This window comes from Myiozetetes cayanensis, unplaced genomic scaffold, assembly GCF_022539395.1.
Source record: "Myiozetetes cayanensis isolate MyiCay16 unplaced genomic scaffold, myiCay2020 scf7, whole genome shotgun sequence".
NCBI lineage: Eukaryota > Metazoa > Chordata > Aves > Passeriformes > Tyrannidae > Myiozetetes > Myiozetetes cayanensis.
This window is the reverse complement of record NW_026087964.1, coordinates 25713333-25729070: the sequence shown is the minus strand read 5'-3', so window position 1 is coordinate 25729070 and position 15738 is coordinate 25713333. Positions and strand designations below refer to the sequence as shown.

General features: G+C 33.5%; 1 protein-coding gene across 8 annotated transcripts in view; it reads left to right on the top strand.

The window, feature by feature from the left end:
- SGCZ (sarcoglycan zeta) overlaps positions 1-14096 on the top strand; it is a 442608-nt gene extending 428512 nt beyond the window's left edge. For 2 of the 8 annotated variants that reach the window (XM_050337614.1, XM_050337618.1), the window contains 3 exons: positions 5042-5201; positions 6643-6706; positions 13021-14096. In XM_050337614.1, coding sequence (XP_050193571.1) covers positions 5042-5201; positions 6643-6706; positions 13021-13159 — 363 coding nt within the window. In that variant the 3' untranslated portion in view covers positions 13160-14096. The other 6 variants (XM_050337616.1, XM_050337619.1, XR_007631761.1 and 3 more) reach the window with 5 other exon arrangements.
- Positions 14097-15738: the final 1642 nt, after the last annotated feature.

Genomic DNA, 15738 nt, shown 5'->3' with positions numbered 1-15738 from the left:
ACTGTGCAGGAATGGCTGATCAAAGACAACAACATTTCATGGATAAGTTCAATTTAACCAAGTTATGTTTGTCTGAGATCAAATGGTTGCAAAAAAAAAAAAAAATTAAGTGTTCATATGCATGAATTGAGTTCAGTGAACAATAAGCAGTGGAAGGCTCTACAGCTCAAGGATTGATTGTTTATTTACCAAAAATTATCTAACACGTCCTGCACTGTGTTTTCAAAGCCTTTTTTATGGTATTAAGCCATTGACTAGACACTGTTGTCTGGGAAGAAAGAGATTAGTAGAAATGAATTTTTTCTGCATTTTTTTTCAATTGTAAGTTTCAAAAATTCTGTAAAGATGTTTGACAGATACTTAAAATTAAAATGTCATGTTATTTTTAAATGAAACCTTTCATTTTCAACTTAAAACAGTCATTCACACATAAGTTAACTTATAGTAAAAAAACGTTTTTTTGTAGCAGTCTACAATCAAAATGGAGTATTCCCAAACTACAAAAGCAAAGCATTTAAATGGAAAACATCCATCTTTAAACCATTTTCATTATTCATGGCCATATTTTCAAGACTCACACCATAAGGAATTTTATTAGAAAGGTAAAAAGAAGAAACAATGAATAATTTCTTACATAAGTAAAATAGGTTTTTTATTAGTATCACATTTTAATCTAGTGTTGATTTGAATGGTAATTAATAAGTGTTTGTACTCAGTAGATTAAGCAAAAACATTCCAAGTACATTTTCTTTTCTTTGTTGTATACATAAATCACAAAGACATCACATCTATCCCAGATTGAATGAATTTGCAAAGACAGAAAGAATAAATACATCAGAAAGGTTTTACATAGGAGTGCATATAAATTGTACTGGGACTATAACTCAGAACTTTAAATATATGCTTTTATGTATTTAATGTGAATTTACAAAAGTATGTACTGAAAATGAAACATGATCCTCATAAATACATCTTGGGTACTGAAGGGTCAAAACATAAATTCCTCCATTGAGGCAGGAACTGTAAACTTCACTAATGCACAATGTTATTTTTGAACATATATATATATATATGTTATTTTTTAAATCCCTTTTAGCTGTCAGTAGTTGTAGTCATAACATGCATGTGTGAAACATATTGGCACATGAAAATTATAAAGTTGAGTCTAGTGACCTAATATATATAATCTTTGTGGGACGCTTCTGACAGGACATGCAGAAGAGCAAAAAGACTAGGAAAAAACCTTGCATTGCTTTAATTCAGATTGATTGAATTTCTAAGGAAATCCAAAAGATTTGTTTAGTGAGAAGTCATTACACTGTCCTCTCATACTGGTTGATGGACACCCGCCTTTCAGATTTCCTTCTTTTCTTTCACATTTCCTCCAGTTTACTGCCATTTCTTATATACATTAGCCCTAAAATATGCTTCTGCAGCCCTATAGTATTACCTGTTTAATCAAACAGTACATGAATACAGAAAATTTTTCAATGCCTATAAATCCCAGCTTTTTCATTTGGATTTATCAACTTAAACTATCATCTGGTCTCTTGAGAGGATTTAGCCGAAGACCTATTGGAGAATTTTTATATGTGACAGGTTTGTATCTCTGTATTAAATGGCTTGTAAGAATATTTGATTTTTTACCTCATACCTGTATCTTAACCATGGAAAGTTTACTCCTTCAATTTAGTTCTTTGATTTGTCAATAATCTGTATTTCTGGCTTGCCTTCCCCTCCCTCTCACTGTTCAGATTAACAATACAGTCTGATGAGCTTGTGACTTGCAGGTCTTCATTAACAAAAAGTGTATATAAAAAGAGTACAATTTTTCCATTCGTATCCTATGCCCTACAGACTGATTCAGTTTGCTACTTTAATTAGTCAGAAATCAGGTCTACTTTTAAATATTACAGGGCTAATGTTGTTTGCTCCATACTAAGATGCACGGCACAAAGCAGTGATCTGGGATTTCTAAAACTTATGTATTTAGTGGGGATGATGCTGCTCAGTGCTCTGCTCTCTATGAAATAACATTACTCTGAGTAGCTACTGCCTTTTCAATTTTGTAATTTTTCAGTCTCCCACAATGCTTCAAGAATGGATAAAAGCTTTCATTCATGCCATTTATCTGCTGAGGTATGAGACTCCCAGAAGACTAACCTGCATGGCATCAATGAATGTGAACTATTAAATGGCTTATCTAGGACCTTTCACAGCACAACAGATTAGAGAAAGACCATGTACACACTTCCATTAACTACTGTCATCTAGCTACAATATTCCCTAGGAACATAATACTGTTTAATTTTTTGTCATGCCACTTCTTCCCTTCTGTTTAAACATCTGATAACATCAGACATAAAATGGTAAGTAGTTCAAATTTTGCTGATGTTGGAGGACTTTTAAACCATGAATTTCAGTTTTTAGCAGATTGAAGGACAAGAAAGGGTATATCCTCAAATAGTCACTAAGTTCTCTGAAATTCCTTATGTATTGGTCTACTATGATGATATATTTGGATCCCTGCTTAACTAATAAATAGCAATGTTGCATCTCTAAATTTAGTCTTTTATTTATAATCTTGACAGCACAGGCACAGGGTAGATTTTAATACTGGCTTTAAACCATCTTTATTAATCCTCTTCATCTCAGGCTTCACCAGGTTGTAGCTATAGGAGTCTGATTAAATTGGACTCACTGCAGCCAATATCACCCTCACAAAAAGCCTGTTCAATTTTTCTCAGACACCATTCCCTAGTATCCACATTCCTCACTAGGTCTTCTAGCATGCATGCTGGGACTGGACTCACTAGCTGCCACTCAGGATTATGACGCCCGATAAACCTGTATTGTTCTGCATCACAGTGTTTGTAAGTTTGTAAGCATTAGTGGAAAAGCCAGCACAGCTCTGTGCTTATAAAGATAATTTCATTTAAGGAGCAAAATAACTGAGCTACACTGTATGGTAATGCACATTCCAGAGCAAGGTGCTCTGGAATAAAGTCTTAGAGCCGTACACTACAGAACTTCTGCAACAATTGGTTGCAGAAACGTAGCTGTCCTTATATAAACAAACATAAAATATATTGAGCTCATAGCAAATAATATAATAACATTTAAGAGATTTTAATCTAGATCTTTGACACAAAGGCCCTCTGATTTTTTTTAGTTAATTTTTGTTTGAATTAAAATGTGTCTAACTTCTTGTTTGCTAGTAATTTTTTGTCCTTATTCTGTTTAACATAGTTACTTTCACATTTACTCCTAGTTGAGCTGAATGTTTTTACATGTGTAATATTTTTTTTTGCAATTGTAATTCTAGCAGAACATTATTAAATTTTTCCCAACACCATCCATATTTCTTGAATTGAAACTATTTCTGCAGGGGTTGTGACTACTAATTGTCTAAGGTCTATAATACTGGACTTTTCAAGCAGCACTGTTTGTATGTGTGTCTAAGTACCTCATTCCTTTGTTATATAAATTACAGAGCAAAGGTAATAATTTGCTGCTTTTTAGTTTTGTGATCAAATCCTCTATCAATCACAACGTGAATTAAAGCAGGCATGGAGCCATGCACATCTTTGCCTCTGATGTTCTCCCTTCCTGCCCCTTTTAGTGAAAATTTCCTCTCATGACAGTATATTACTTCAGGGGCTGGAGAACTTACTATGATGGGGGGTATATTGTTTGGGGCTACTATCAGACTGTATTACCTTCAATGACCCAAATGATCCCAATGCTTCACTGTGAAGGGAAACACGACTATGAGTCAATCCAACCTCTGGATTTTATCCAGACACTTTAGTTTTTTTCCTAGCCTGCTATTCTTCACTTCTCTAAAGAAGGGGCTCAGTAGTGCTTCTGCACTGCTTTGCTGCCATATACCACCAATTTTATCATAAAATAATACTTGCATCCAGTAGAAAAAAAAGCATTATATGACATATCTCTCCAGGTTATTGACATGTACTGCCAACATTGTGGTATAATGGTGTCAAGTTGACTTTGCTGATTTTCAATACCCTATAAAAACCACTAGTAAGTATTTAAAGAACTCACCTTTTCCTAAGCTTCAAACTTTACCTGCAGATCTTAAAGCCATTTTTGTTTGTTACCTGTTTTCTAAAAGTTCCTAGTCTGATCCTGAGATAATGACTGATCTTACTTTGGCTCTTATTTACTCTTTCCATAGATAAAACACAAATTCTGAGTAGCTGGACACTCATCTGTTTGGGTCAATGGAAGACATGGGGTTTTCTGAAAATGAAAGTGTAAATATTGCAGAACTCAGTAGAGATTCATGAATGCTACTGATATCTACAGTTTCATACTGACTCATGTAATTTCTAATGGAAGATTAAAAAAACCCACAATATTTTTTAAATCATATTCAATGTTCAAAAACAAAAGGGAATAGTTTGATGACCTTCCTAATAAGACTTTAACCCGAAATCTTTTCTCCTCTTAATTTAGGTCAAAGAAGCTCTTTATTTTGTGTATGACTCTGTTACCTTATTTAATTATTCTCTGAATGTAGCTATTGTTAAGCCCCTAAAATTTAGCACAGTTCAGCATATATTTCAGCTGCTTACACTGGGGAATGTGTTTTAATATCACTTCACACTTACTAAAACACAAATTATTCCAGAGCAAGGATATGCTGCTACCACGAATGAATAAATTTTAATCATAAAATGTACAAGTGAAAATTCAACCTATTCAAGAATATTGTCAAAATGTTTCTGTATGATAATGTTTGTAACTGAATAAACATGTTGGGTGAAGTAATTGCATGTACTGTAATAATGACTAGTAATGGAAAACAACTACACACAGATGCAAAACAAAAAATGTTGACAGCTTTTTTATTTCTAAAAAAATTAACTGCTAGTATATCTTTCTGATACTTCTAATGAAATATTTCTAAAATTTTAAATATATTTCTAAACAATCATGACTGCTTCAAAACAGTTTTTTAAAAATATGTCTCAATGCTGAAAGAAATTTAATTACCTTTTTTTTCTCCCTCTTCTAGATATTTTTAAATGCAGATACAATCCGCCTGGGAAATCTACCAGTGGGTTCCTCTTCGTCCTCCTCGTCCTCCTCTTCTTCCTTCTCCTCCTCCTCCTCCTCCTCACCCAGCTCTTCAGCTCCTCGCCAGACTATCTATGAGCTCTGCGTCTGTCCCAATGGTAAACTTTACCTGTCTCCAGCAGGAGCAGGCTCCACATGCCAATCCAGTAGCAACATCTGCTTGTGGAGCTAGAATGACTCCATTTTATCCTCACACCAGAATAGCCTTTTGTTACTATCCCTCTGCTTCACAGTTCTGCTCGGTTTCCCTTGTGACAAGTTCAACGCTTCAAACGGCCTGCAGAGCAACTTCTTCCAGTGTAAGCAGGAATACAGCGCTGCCTTCTCTTGTGGTGTGTGGTGCCACTCAACATAGAGATGGGAGTGAGATACTCAGAAATAAATGTATTCTTCATCAGGAAACCTAGAACATAAAATCACCTTTTTTTTCCAAAAGGGACAATAACACAGGTGCCTTTGCTACTTGAAGTGAAGCACATAGTTTTAGATTTTTGCAGGACCTGGATATGAACTGCACATAAATATATATATATATATATAGTACATAAATTTGCCCAGAATCTGATGGTGAGATGAATTGGTTTCCCCTGTATGATAAATAACTTTACTGTCTAAAAGCACAATTTTCCATTCATCTTTTTGGATGTAAACTTTTATCCCTGAATTTTAAAATTTTGAAGCATTGTGTGATGCTTGCTTTATTACACAAATTCAGTAAATGGTTTTTAATACAAAAAGAGACAGAATCCCTCCCTGAGTTTGGTTTCTTTAAATATGTGTTGTTATTCTTTGTCTACCAAGTCTAGGGTTTTATACACTAGGTAAATTTTGGAAGTGCTCAGCAATATTACCTTTCAAAGTTAAAAAGACATATGCTCTTGTTTGTCAGATCTGAATGACCTTATATAATATTTTCATGGTTACTGTATGTGAAGTGATTGATTTAAGTATAACATACAACTTCTGGAAAAGAAGAACAGGGTAAAGAAGGAAATTCTGATGATATGTTTGTTGATCAGTGTATTGCTCTTCACAAGGTACTTGTAATTGGCAAATATAAAACCAAAAGAGAAATCTTCAAAGGTTCATCTTACCCATTTTCTGGCTATGTGTAACTGCTGCCATTTGAACACAGTAAAAATGTTGGTACTAATGTAACATGTGATGCTGAGAAGCAGTGCACTAACAACTTGTATGACATTCACATTTATTATTCTCTTTTGTTTATCATCTGCTGCTAAGATTTCAAAGTAATAGTAGTATATATAAAACCACATATTAAATAATATTCAGTGTTTAAAAGTATGTTGATATTACATTGACTTTATCAGGTCTGTGTTTAAATTATGCAGCCACATTTGCATTCAGATCTCACTACTGACTTTCTTTTTGACGAATCTCATGACAGATTTCTTTCTTGTATCAATGTTCGTACTTGTTTGGCTTGGTTGGTAATTGAAATATTATGAAAAATGCTTTGGTATACTGCTGGTAAATTTGTCACAACAGTGATTAACAAGAGTATCTTGAAACTTGCAGAACCCAGGAATGTTAAACAGTATAAAAATACTTCCTATTGTGGAAGATGGCTTGATTACGTGAGGTAAGTGATCTTTTTAATTCTATGCTTTAAATTACATCACCTAGCTTGTAGTTTTAGAGGATTCTGAATGTAAGATCATAAATGACATGCCAGCTTTTGCAAAGTAATTCTAAAGTCAAGGCAGACAGTGCAAGGTGGGTATTTTATGCAATTTTTTTTCTTAGAGAAAAAAGTGAAAATGAGCAAACTAATACTATGATTGCCTTTGCATTTTATTACCACGTAATTAGGTTGATTTTGTTTTCACTTCAGATGAAATTCACTCCTATGCAGAAGACCAGCATAAGACGTGTCAATGGCTTGACTGGTGCTTGCCTTACCTTTGGTCCTCTTCAGAGGAGTGAATTTCACCCCATAGTAAGAATTCTGTATTTACAGTCTTTACCAGCTAAAAGATTAAGATTTTTAAACTGATTATTTTCCCACTTCAAAAGAATATAGATGATTTGGTTTTTGGTTGGTTTTTTTTGAGATATCTATTCTTGGAAAGAAAATGTATAAGAAAATATTGCAAAAAATATATTAGAATATGAGGATTTTTAGTAAGAGGGGCAAAAAGAGATATAAATGGCAAAGAAGATGACAATGAAAGATTGAAAAGTGTAGCCATACAATACACCCTTAAAACTGTAGGGATATAGATGTCTTTTTCTTATGAACACAAGTAATAGAATGGTAGTGTAAGAGTCATGGATAAATAGTATTTCAGGAGGAAAAGTTTATAGATATGTATGAGAGCACATCTATATGTATTCATTGTCTGTGCACACCTACACATACCTGTTGCTGAAAAGGTGAACAAACATACTATAGTGACTAATCTATTTGGTGAATTAAAATATGGCTTCTTACAAATTACATATAAAATAGCCTAAAGCTTTTTTTTCCCCCTTAAATAAACCCATGAAATGGCTTGCAGATAGTTTATCATTAACTGTCTACTGAAATATTCTTATTTATTTGCTTTTTACCTTATGTGATTACTTACCTGTTATGCGTATAAAAAAGGTTTCTACCTGCTGGATGGAAAGACCCAACCTTTATAAATTTTACACAACTTGGGTGGGAACAGACAGGTATCAAAAAAATCTTTTGTTACTAGATTCATTTTACCAGCAAGAACTGGAACAACTGGCCACTTAGTATGAAGAAAACTCAGAGCAGACATGTGGATGGTGCATTAGACTCCACAAAACGAAGCCAGTAAGTCCACATAGCTCTTCACTGTCAGGATATTCTTTATTGAAATCCCTTCAGTCTGAAATAAAGAGTATTTAAGGGGCTTCACCAACCTATGAGATAGTATAGCAATGTCTTAATATTCTGGTGAATTTCATAATATCCATGTTTTACTTTAAATCCATCAAAAACTGTAAGAAGGGAAAAAAATCAGTTTTTATTTTGAAAAGTATTTCTAGCCCACATGATTTCAGGGATTTCAATGAATTCACAGAACTAAAAGTTTAGAACGCCATCCTTATGACTGCAATGAAATATATGAAAAGCCCTTATTGGCTACATTAATTTAATATATATCATAGATTAATCTCCTGTAAAAAAAATCTGTGTCATGATATTATAGGATACTGTCTCTTTCTTGTTTAAAAAAAAAAAAAAAAAAAAAAAATAAAAGCATCAGCCAACCTCTCTGAGCACTGTTATGGTTTTGTATTGCAGTTCATTCATCGTCTAAGTGTTAAGACCAAAGACTGACACTTCTATTAAATCTAACACTATGACACTGCTGTTTCTACTAATTCTGTTGGAATGAAGAGATGAGAAGTTGTAATTACAACATGAAATTGTAAAATAGTTTAGATTTGTGCAGCATTTTGAGCTGTAGACTGTCACTTTTTTCTAGGGTTTAAATTTTTTGTCAGTGTGTTGCAGTTACCTTACTGTTCATTCATAGGGGTATCTTTTGGTGAAAACAAAGGAGTATGTATTCCAAAACTTGCCAAGACATTTTTTTTCTTTCAACTGGTTATACTGGTTTGCTTGCAAAACAGTGGTTTGTCTGGATAACAGAACTCACTTTAAATCATTTTAGATGCAGAGGGCTATTAAGTCTGGATTGAAGATACAGCCATAAATGTTTAGAAGGATTTAATGAAGGATGTTTAAGATAATTTGTTGCTAACATAATGTATTTTTTAGGGTTTTGCTTTGTTTTTAGATTCTAAATAATTGCTAAATAAAAAAAAATCAAAACCCCACAAACTAGACTGGAATTGTTATCAACTGATTAATGTAATGTACATGAAAGTCGGATCAAAGTTTGAGTGTCATATTGTTTCTATCAGTACTCAGTAAAGGTATACTAACCATTTTTATTTTGTAACCTTCATGTTAATGATTTTCTTGTGTATATAAATATATATAAAAAGATGGAAACTATTTTCTTACACATACTATGCAATATGTTTGTAGAACTGCAATATTACCAAAATTACAAAAGCTGTGCTTTTGTACTCTCTTGCTTTATGTAAAAAAGATCTTTTTTCTATTCAATGGACTGTCAATCTCAGAATTGTGGATAACATTATTCAAAAGCAGTACACTAAAATTTTAAGATTTTTTTTATTTTCTTTTCCTTGGATTTTTTTGTTTTATGAAAATAATAGCAAGGTTTTGGAAGTTGGAAATTGTTTTTCTTGGAAAGCTAGAACTTTTACAGCATGTAATTAACACTATCAGTTTAAAATGCCTCCTGTATCTCTTTCATTTGGTCTTAGCATTTTCATCTGGTGCTACTATATAACCATAAAGAAATGTAATACATTAAATAGAAAACATATGAGAATTAATTTCAAGAATAATCGAGCAGGAAACCTTCTAAGGGTGAGAGGAAGATATAGAGTAGCTAGTAAGAGACTAGATCTTGTGGTGATGTCACTAATGCAAACAAACCTTCTCTGTTTAAACTGGGTATTGTCACTTCTGGTAAAAAGCAAGGTGATCATTTGGGTGGTTGAGTGCACTGAGCTCCTTGGTGCCACATTACAATTTCAGCAATATCCACAAGAGCCAGACAGCAGCTAGCTTCACAAGACGTAAAAAATAAATGGTAATTTTTGTACAAGAGCCACAATTGTATAGAACTATCAGTAGTATAGGTCCTGATAAGTCTCAAGTGACTAAGACACAATAGCTGATACAGCAAGAAAAAATGTTCTTAGGCATTTTACTCAGGCTTGGACTAGTCCAATCTGGGGAAGCCTACTGGCAGTAAAAGATAAATGGAAGATAATAGTGAAAAAAAATCCACCATAAACATTTTGTTGATTCAGTACAGTCCACACTGAGACTAGAATTTAATACAAGCTCTCTGTGTAAAATAGGATCTCTTCTTAAACTTTCAACTGAGCTTCAGATTATGTTGTTTGCATTTGAAAGTATTATTTGGTCTTTAACCAATACATTTCTTGTATAGACTAAGACCAAGTAAAGTTTCAAAAGAGCTGAGATAGAAGCTTATATTGTATATCTGGTCTGATTAGAGTCAATTAACCCCAATTGAGTTTAGCCTAATTAAATTTAAAAAAATTTAAAAAAAAAAAATTGAAATTAGAAAGTTTTGCTGAGTTTTGGGAAAAGTTTAAGTGCAGTTCACTTTTTTAAGGAGTGTCCAGCTCAACCACTGTCTCCAATTCTGACGTGTTTGAGCAGTGAGAGTAATTTATATTACAAAACGTGGCTGTTGACCTAATCAATTTCATTTAATACGTGACTTGATCTGAGAAATAAAGGTGGCTTTTAATCACATGCATTCCTCCTTGTTTGTGATATCCCTAAGGCAGAAGTTCAGCATCCAGCACCATCTAGAGCACAATGAAAAATAGAATTTAGATATTAGGGAAGTATTACTGAAGGCAAGATGTATTTTTTTCTGTGCTTTATGATATTGCAAACCATCATTCTTTGCCACTAAGAGATCTGCATTCTAGCACAGTTTCTAAGTATATTTTCCAGAACTAGTCTGAAAAAAGCCAAAATTTGTTTCTTTCTGAGGTTTACTTGTCCCAAACACTGCAGCAGTTAGTGAAAGTGAAATCCTTCTCCTTAACTCCCTCCCACTCTTAACTCTTCAGCTGAGCTTGAATTGTCCCCTTAGAATGCTCCTTTCTTCACAAATAATGAAAGAAGAGACAACAAAAAGAATTTAGCTATCTCTTTATCAGGGTCCTTCCTGTGTGACTTACTGGAACTGTATCAAAAGGAAAGTTTCTATCAAAGAAGAAGATTATTTGCTTTGTGACAACAGAAGTTACATAAGAAGGAAAACAAACACAAGTAAATATCAATTTTAGTCTGACTTCCTAGAAGAAACTTACTAGAGTGAAAGTTTTTAGACTATAGGCTTCTTAATATCTTTTCATTTCTTGGAAGTTTTGTAATTTGTTGAATTTATTTCAAATACCATAAAATAAATATGCAAACTATTCTATCCTGTTACATTTTCGATAAGGAATATAATGGATCATAGAAAAGGAAGCACTGAGTTCATTATTTGTCCTTCTCTAATAATGCACTTATTTACTTTTACAAATCTGAAAGTAAAAAACAGAGGTAAAATGGTACATAGTATACATATAACTATTAAAAACCCTACTAATAATGGAATATTCCTTTAGTTCATGGCTGACATTCTTATTCATCCTAGATAAATTAATTTCTTTTACAGTGGTATGCCTCTCTGTTGTTTTGTATGATCTTTGGGAGACAGGGAGCCCCTGATGATAAAGGAAATAGAATATCTGTGCAGTTCTAGAAAAAGCAACAGTGATAGTATTTCCCATCCTACAATGGAACTGAACAAGATGTGAGGGCATTTATTCATCTGAGGAGAGAGGGTTTTCTGCAGTAGTTTTATATTGTAAAGAAAACAGGATACTTTCCTGATCTGTGCTCCCCAGGGTGACTAAGACATGACATTGCAATAACTTTTGACGGACAGACAGAAAGGCAGTGGGTTTTTTTGATCTGCATGGGAACAGGTAGGACAGTAGTACATGAAACCTACCTGAAAGAAAGAGCTGAAAATAGGCCAATACAGTAGGGTGGATTCAAACACTGGTTAAGACAATAGGAAATGCTCACACATTCTGTGTCTTTGAATTAGGCTTTAAATGTTCACTAAAAGTTTATGCAAAAAAAAATTGTCTGTGACTTTTTACTGTGTGTTTCTAAAATGCATCATTAACATTAGCATAATTTTTCCTCTGCAAATTGTTCCCACTTCTAACTGCAGGTACTACTTTGACTCCCCCACAAGGAGAGCTCTAAATAATTGTGCAGTCTTCACTCATTTGTCAAAACCACTTTAACAGGTTACAAGATGTCCAAAATGAGTGATAAAAGAAAATGATAAAAAAAATCTACTGCCACTGCCTTTCATATTTCAGTCCAGTGTTTTCCTCACAGCAGAAGAGTTATGCTGGTTCTGGAAGCAATAAATTCAATATTCCTGATCTTCCCAGTCACTTTTAAAGAGGCTTTGCAGACCATGCTGCTCCCCTTCCCTTCCCCACAGGAGAGTAAAATTAGGGGACATAATTCTTCCCATTGGTTTTGGACTTGATTTTTGTTGCATGGTCTATCTTGAGACTTACCTTAATGCCTATTTTTTAAGTGTAAAGGGGAGAGAAAATCTGATGGCATATGCTAAAGCTGAGATTATTAATTGGTTCAGGGAGTGGGCTATTGCTTGAGATAGTAATTACTGCTATGGTTGAACAAAATGAAGGAGGAGAAAGAGAGCATACAAAGAAAAAGGATGGAAAGAGGATAAAGGCATGGGAAAAGAGACAAAGAGTGCTATTAGAACAGCTTTACATTTAAAGGGGAAGAAAATTATTTTGTGTTAAAATTCGTCTTTACCTCTCTGGCTTTTTCAAATATATCACGCCAAGGTGCAGGAAGCAGAAGAAAAACTTGAGGATAACATTGATTCAGAAATAATTTTTAAGACCAGAAACATACTATTCATAGGAACAAGACAGTACAAATAACATCAGAAAATTTCTGTTGCTACTCTAGCCATGATGAGAGGCACAGCTGTGGAAACTATAAGCTATGGACACTATATAGAAGACAGAATGTTTTAGGTACAAAAGGACAGTCCTGGAAGAAGAAGGGAGTCATTGAGGCTTACCATAGCAGTGTAAATGGAAAACAGCTGGAACAAGAATTAGAAAATGAAGAATAGTCTATAGGTTGGTAAGGGTTTGTTTGTTTTGAGGATATTTTTAATAGGAAATAATCTGGAGTGTAAGGTGTTCTTTTTTTTTTTTTTTTTTTTTTTCTCCAAACAGCATCTGGGAGCAAGCATTGACTTCTGCTGTGATTTGTTTCACAGTACTCAAGAAATACATATACATATATAAAAATAAACAAGGAAACAGGGCTACTTACAAGCATTTTGGAAACGACAGCAGCTTTCTAGTTTTATGAAAGGTTGATCCATCAGCTAAAGAATGGGACTGATGAAAGCATATGTTTGTTTTCAAGGTTTTTAAGCACATTTATGTCTGCCCACATCACATTTCACAGTTTTCAAGCCCAGATGAGTCCTCTTACATCACTTTGTGAAGAAATAATTTATATCTCTGCTTATGAATTAGATCATGTGCAGTGCAAATTTGACATAAAGGTATTTATTCTCTATGATGACTATTGGCAGATAATCTTCAAGTTTCCTAGCATAAACTGCTGGACTATAGTAGAGCTACTAAAATTCTGATCTTAAACTTGTGGTACTTCCGTTTTTCTTTGGGAAAGTCTAAGACACCATACCAATCCTTTCGACAGTGCTGTGATAATAAACGTCTCTTCTCATGCATGCTAGCATACATTTGTGAGCAAGTCACCACAGGTTTAACCAGATTCCTGAAGATGCTTCCTAAAATGATTTCTTTACCTCCAGTTTCCAAAATCTTGCATGGCTTTAATATAATGTGGGGGGTTATCTTTTTGTTTAACTGTAGTACATTATGTACTTTTTAAGAGATTTAAATTATATCTCTAAACCACAAAACTTTATTAATGGCCATATGTTCATGAGAACTGAAAGGGAAAAATACATTTAAATCATATTGTACCACATTTTACAGAACAGTATAATTTCACTTGATTTAGGCAATTTTCCAATCTATTTTTAGGAAACCTAACAAACAAACATTTAATTAAATTTGACACTGTACAGAATGCCTAAGAAATATTGTTTTAGCTAGAATATTGCAATGACAAAGTATTTACATTCCAAAGAAAAATTTCTAAATGGTGTATTATTCCCTTTTAGAAGTAAATAATGTATTATCATGTTGTGAAGTATGACAAGTTAAGTTATATCAATTTTTAAATAAATGTAAATAAAATTCTTTAGTATAAACTTCTGTGAATGTGCACTGTTAATTCATTGAACTTTTTGGGTAAGGTAATTAATACAAAAATAAGCTGCATGCTAACCCTTTTCATATTTTATGTTGATTCCCATTGTCTCACATATCCTTTGTGTAAGTGGGATATACTTTTCTATGTTTTTTGCACCAAGTTATATTTTTGCTCTATTATTTAATGCATATGAGCTTGTCCTTTGGATTTATTTATCTTGAATGCAGTTTTGTCACTACACTTAACATTTAGGTCAAGCTCATCCAAAGCTCTGAATATGTATTTACCTATGTGAGTCACTCCAGTAAACTTAATGCGACTTCTGAAGTTTGAAGTTAGGAGCATGATAAAATATTTTGCTGGACCAGTCTTCATAAATCAAGCAAATTAAGGCAATATCCTGCAGATCTAAAAATTACTTACTGTAATATAATGAAGGTAAAAGACTATTTTGACTATTCTGCAATGCTTCACTTTTTCTTAGTTTAGTTAAACTGCTCTTGAGAAGATGCATTAATCACTATTTCCCCTTTCAGATCTATGTGTGATTTCTATGCACCACTATCTTTCTGCATCATACCCATTTTTACTTCTAATTTGAATTATGTTAGCATCTATTATGTTGAAAGTGTTTTGTGCAAGTCCTGAAAAGCCCTGCTGACTTTATATGAACATACTGTGTTGCATTTATGAAGACAAATTCCATCAATCAGCAAATTGAATAGGTGGCATCGGGCTATATTTCACATATACAGCTCTAGAAATTATTTATATTTGGAACCTTGAAACATGGGTAAAATCTTTACCCTGCAAAAAAGCAGCTTGATTCCAAGCTTTATTTAAGATTACAAGCGTTAAGTAAGATTCCAATTTTTGATTAAGATTATTTATCTGCTGTAGTACAGTTTGTTCATCCTGAATTTCTCTTACTAAAATTGTCTTCCCAGATACATTGGGTAGTATGAACCCACATCATCAGGCATGAATTCCACAGGCTGAAGAAAATCAATTTGAATTCTCAAAAAATGAAGGTAGTGCAGAAGGCCAGTATATTGTCAGTTGTTCCACCACTCTGGAGTCTCCAAGAGGGATTTTAAAAACAAACAAGAAATTGGTTTGTAAATTGTAACAAGCTTCTGAGCTTCATGACTGCCCTATTTATTATCATGGGACACAGGAGAACTCAGAAAATGGAGAATGAGATTTTCTTTGCACTGCAATAATCAGTAATCACACTATAGTGAAAGGGAGAAGAGGAGGAAAATGACAGGTTTTACAGTCTTGCCCCCATGAAAATGTCAGCTCAGCAATATCAGATTTTGTACAGGGAGATCTGGCTATCAGCAGTATAAGAATTGACTGTTCTATCTGTCACTTCTGCTCTGGGGAGAATTATCTGCAAAACTTTTTAGTTGTGTGTTTTCAATCATCGTGATTATTGTGCTTGTGCTTTCTCTTTTTCTATCCATTAGTCTTATAAATCCTTATGACTCTTTCTGTAAGAATCTGTGGCAAATTCTAGTATTTCGAAAATTTTCCAGGTTAATGGCCATGTGTTGTCAAGTTTAATAAAATAACACCTGGAAGTAATGCTTCATTTTTTAAGACAAGTTTAAAAATTTAGTCATAATTGCAAGTTA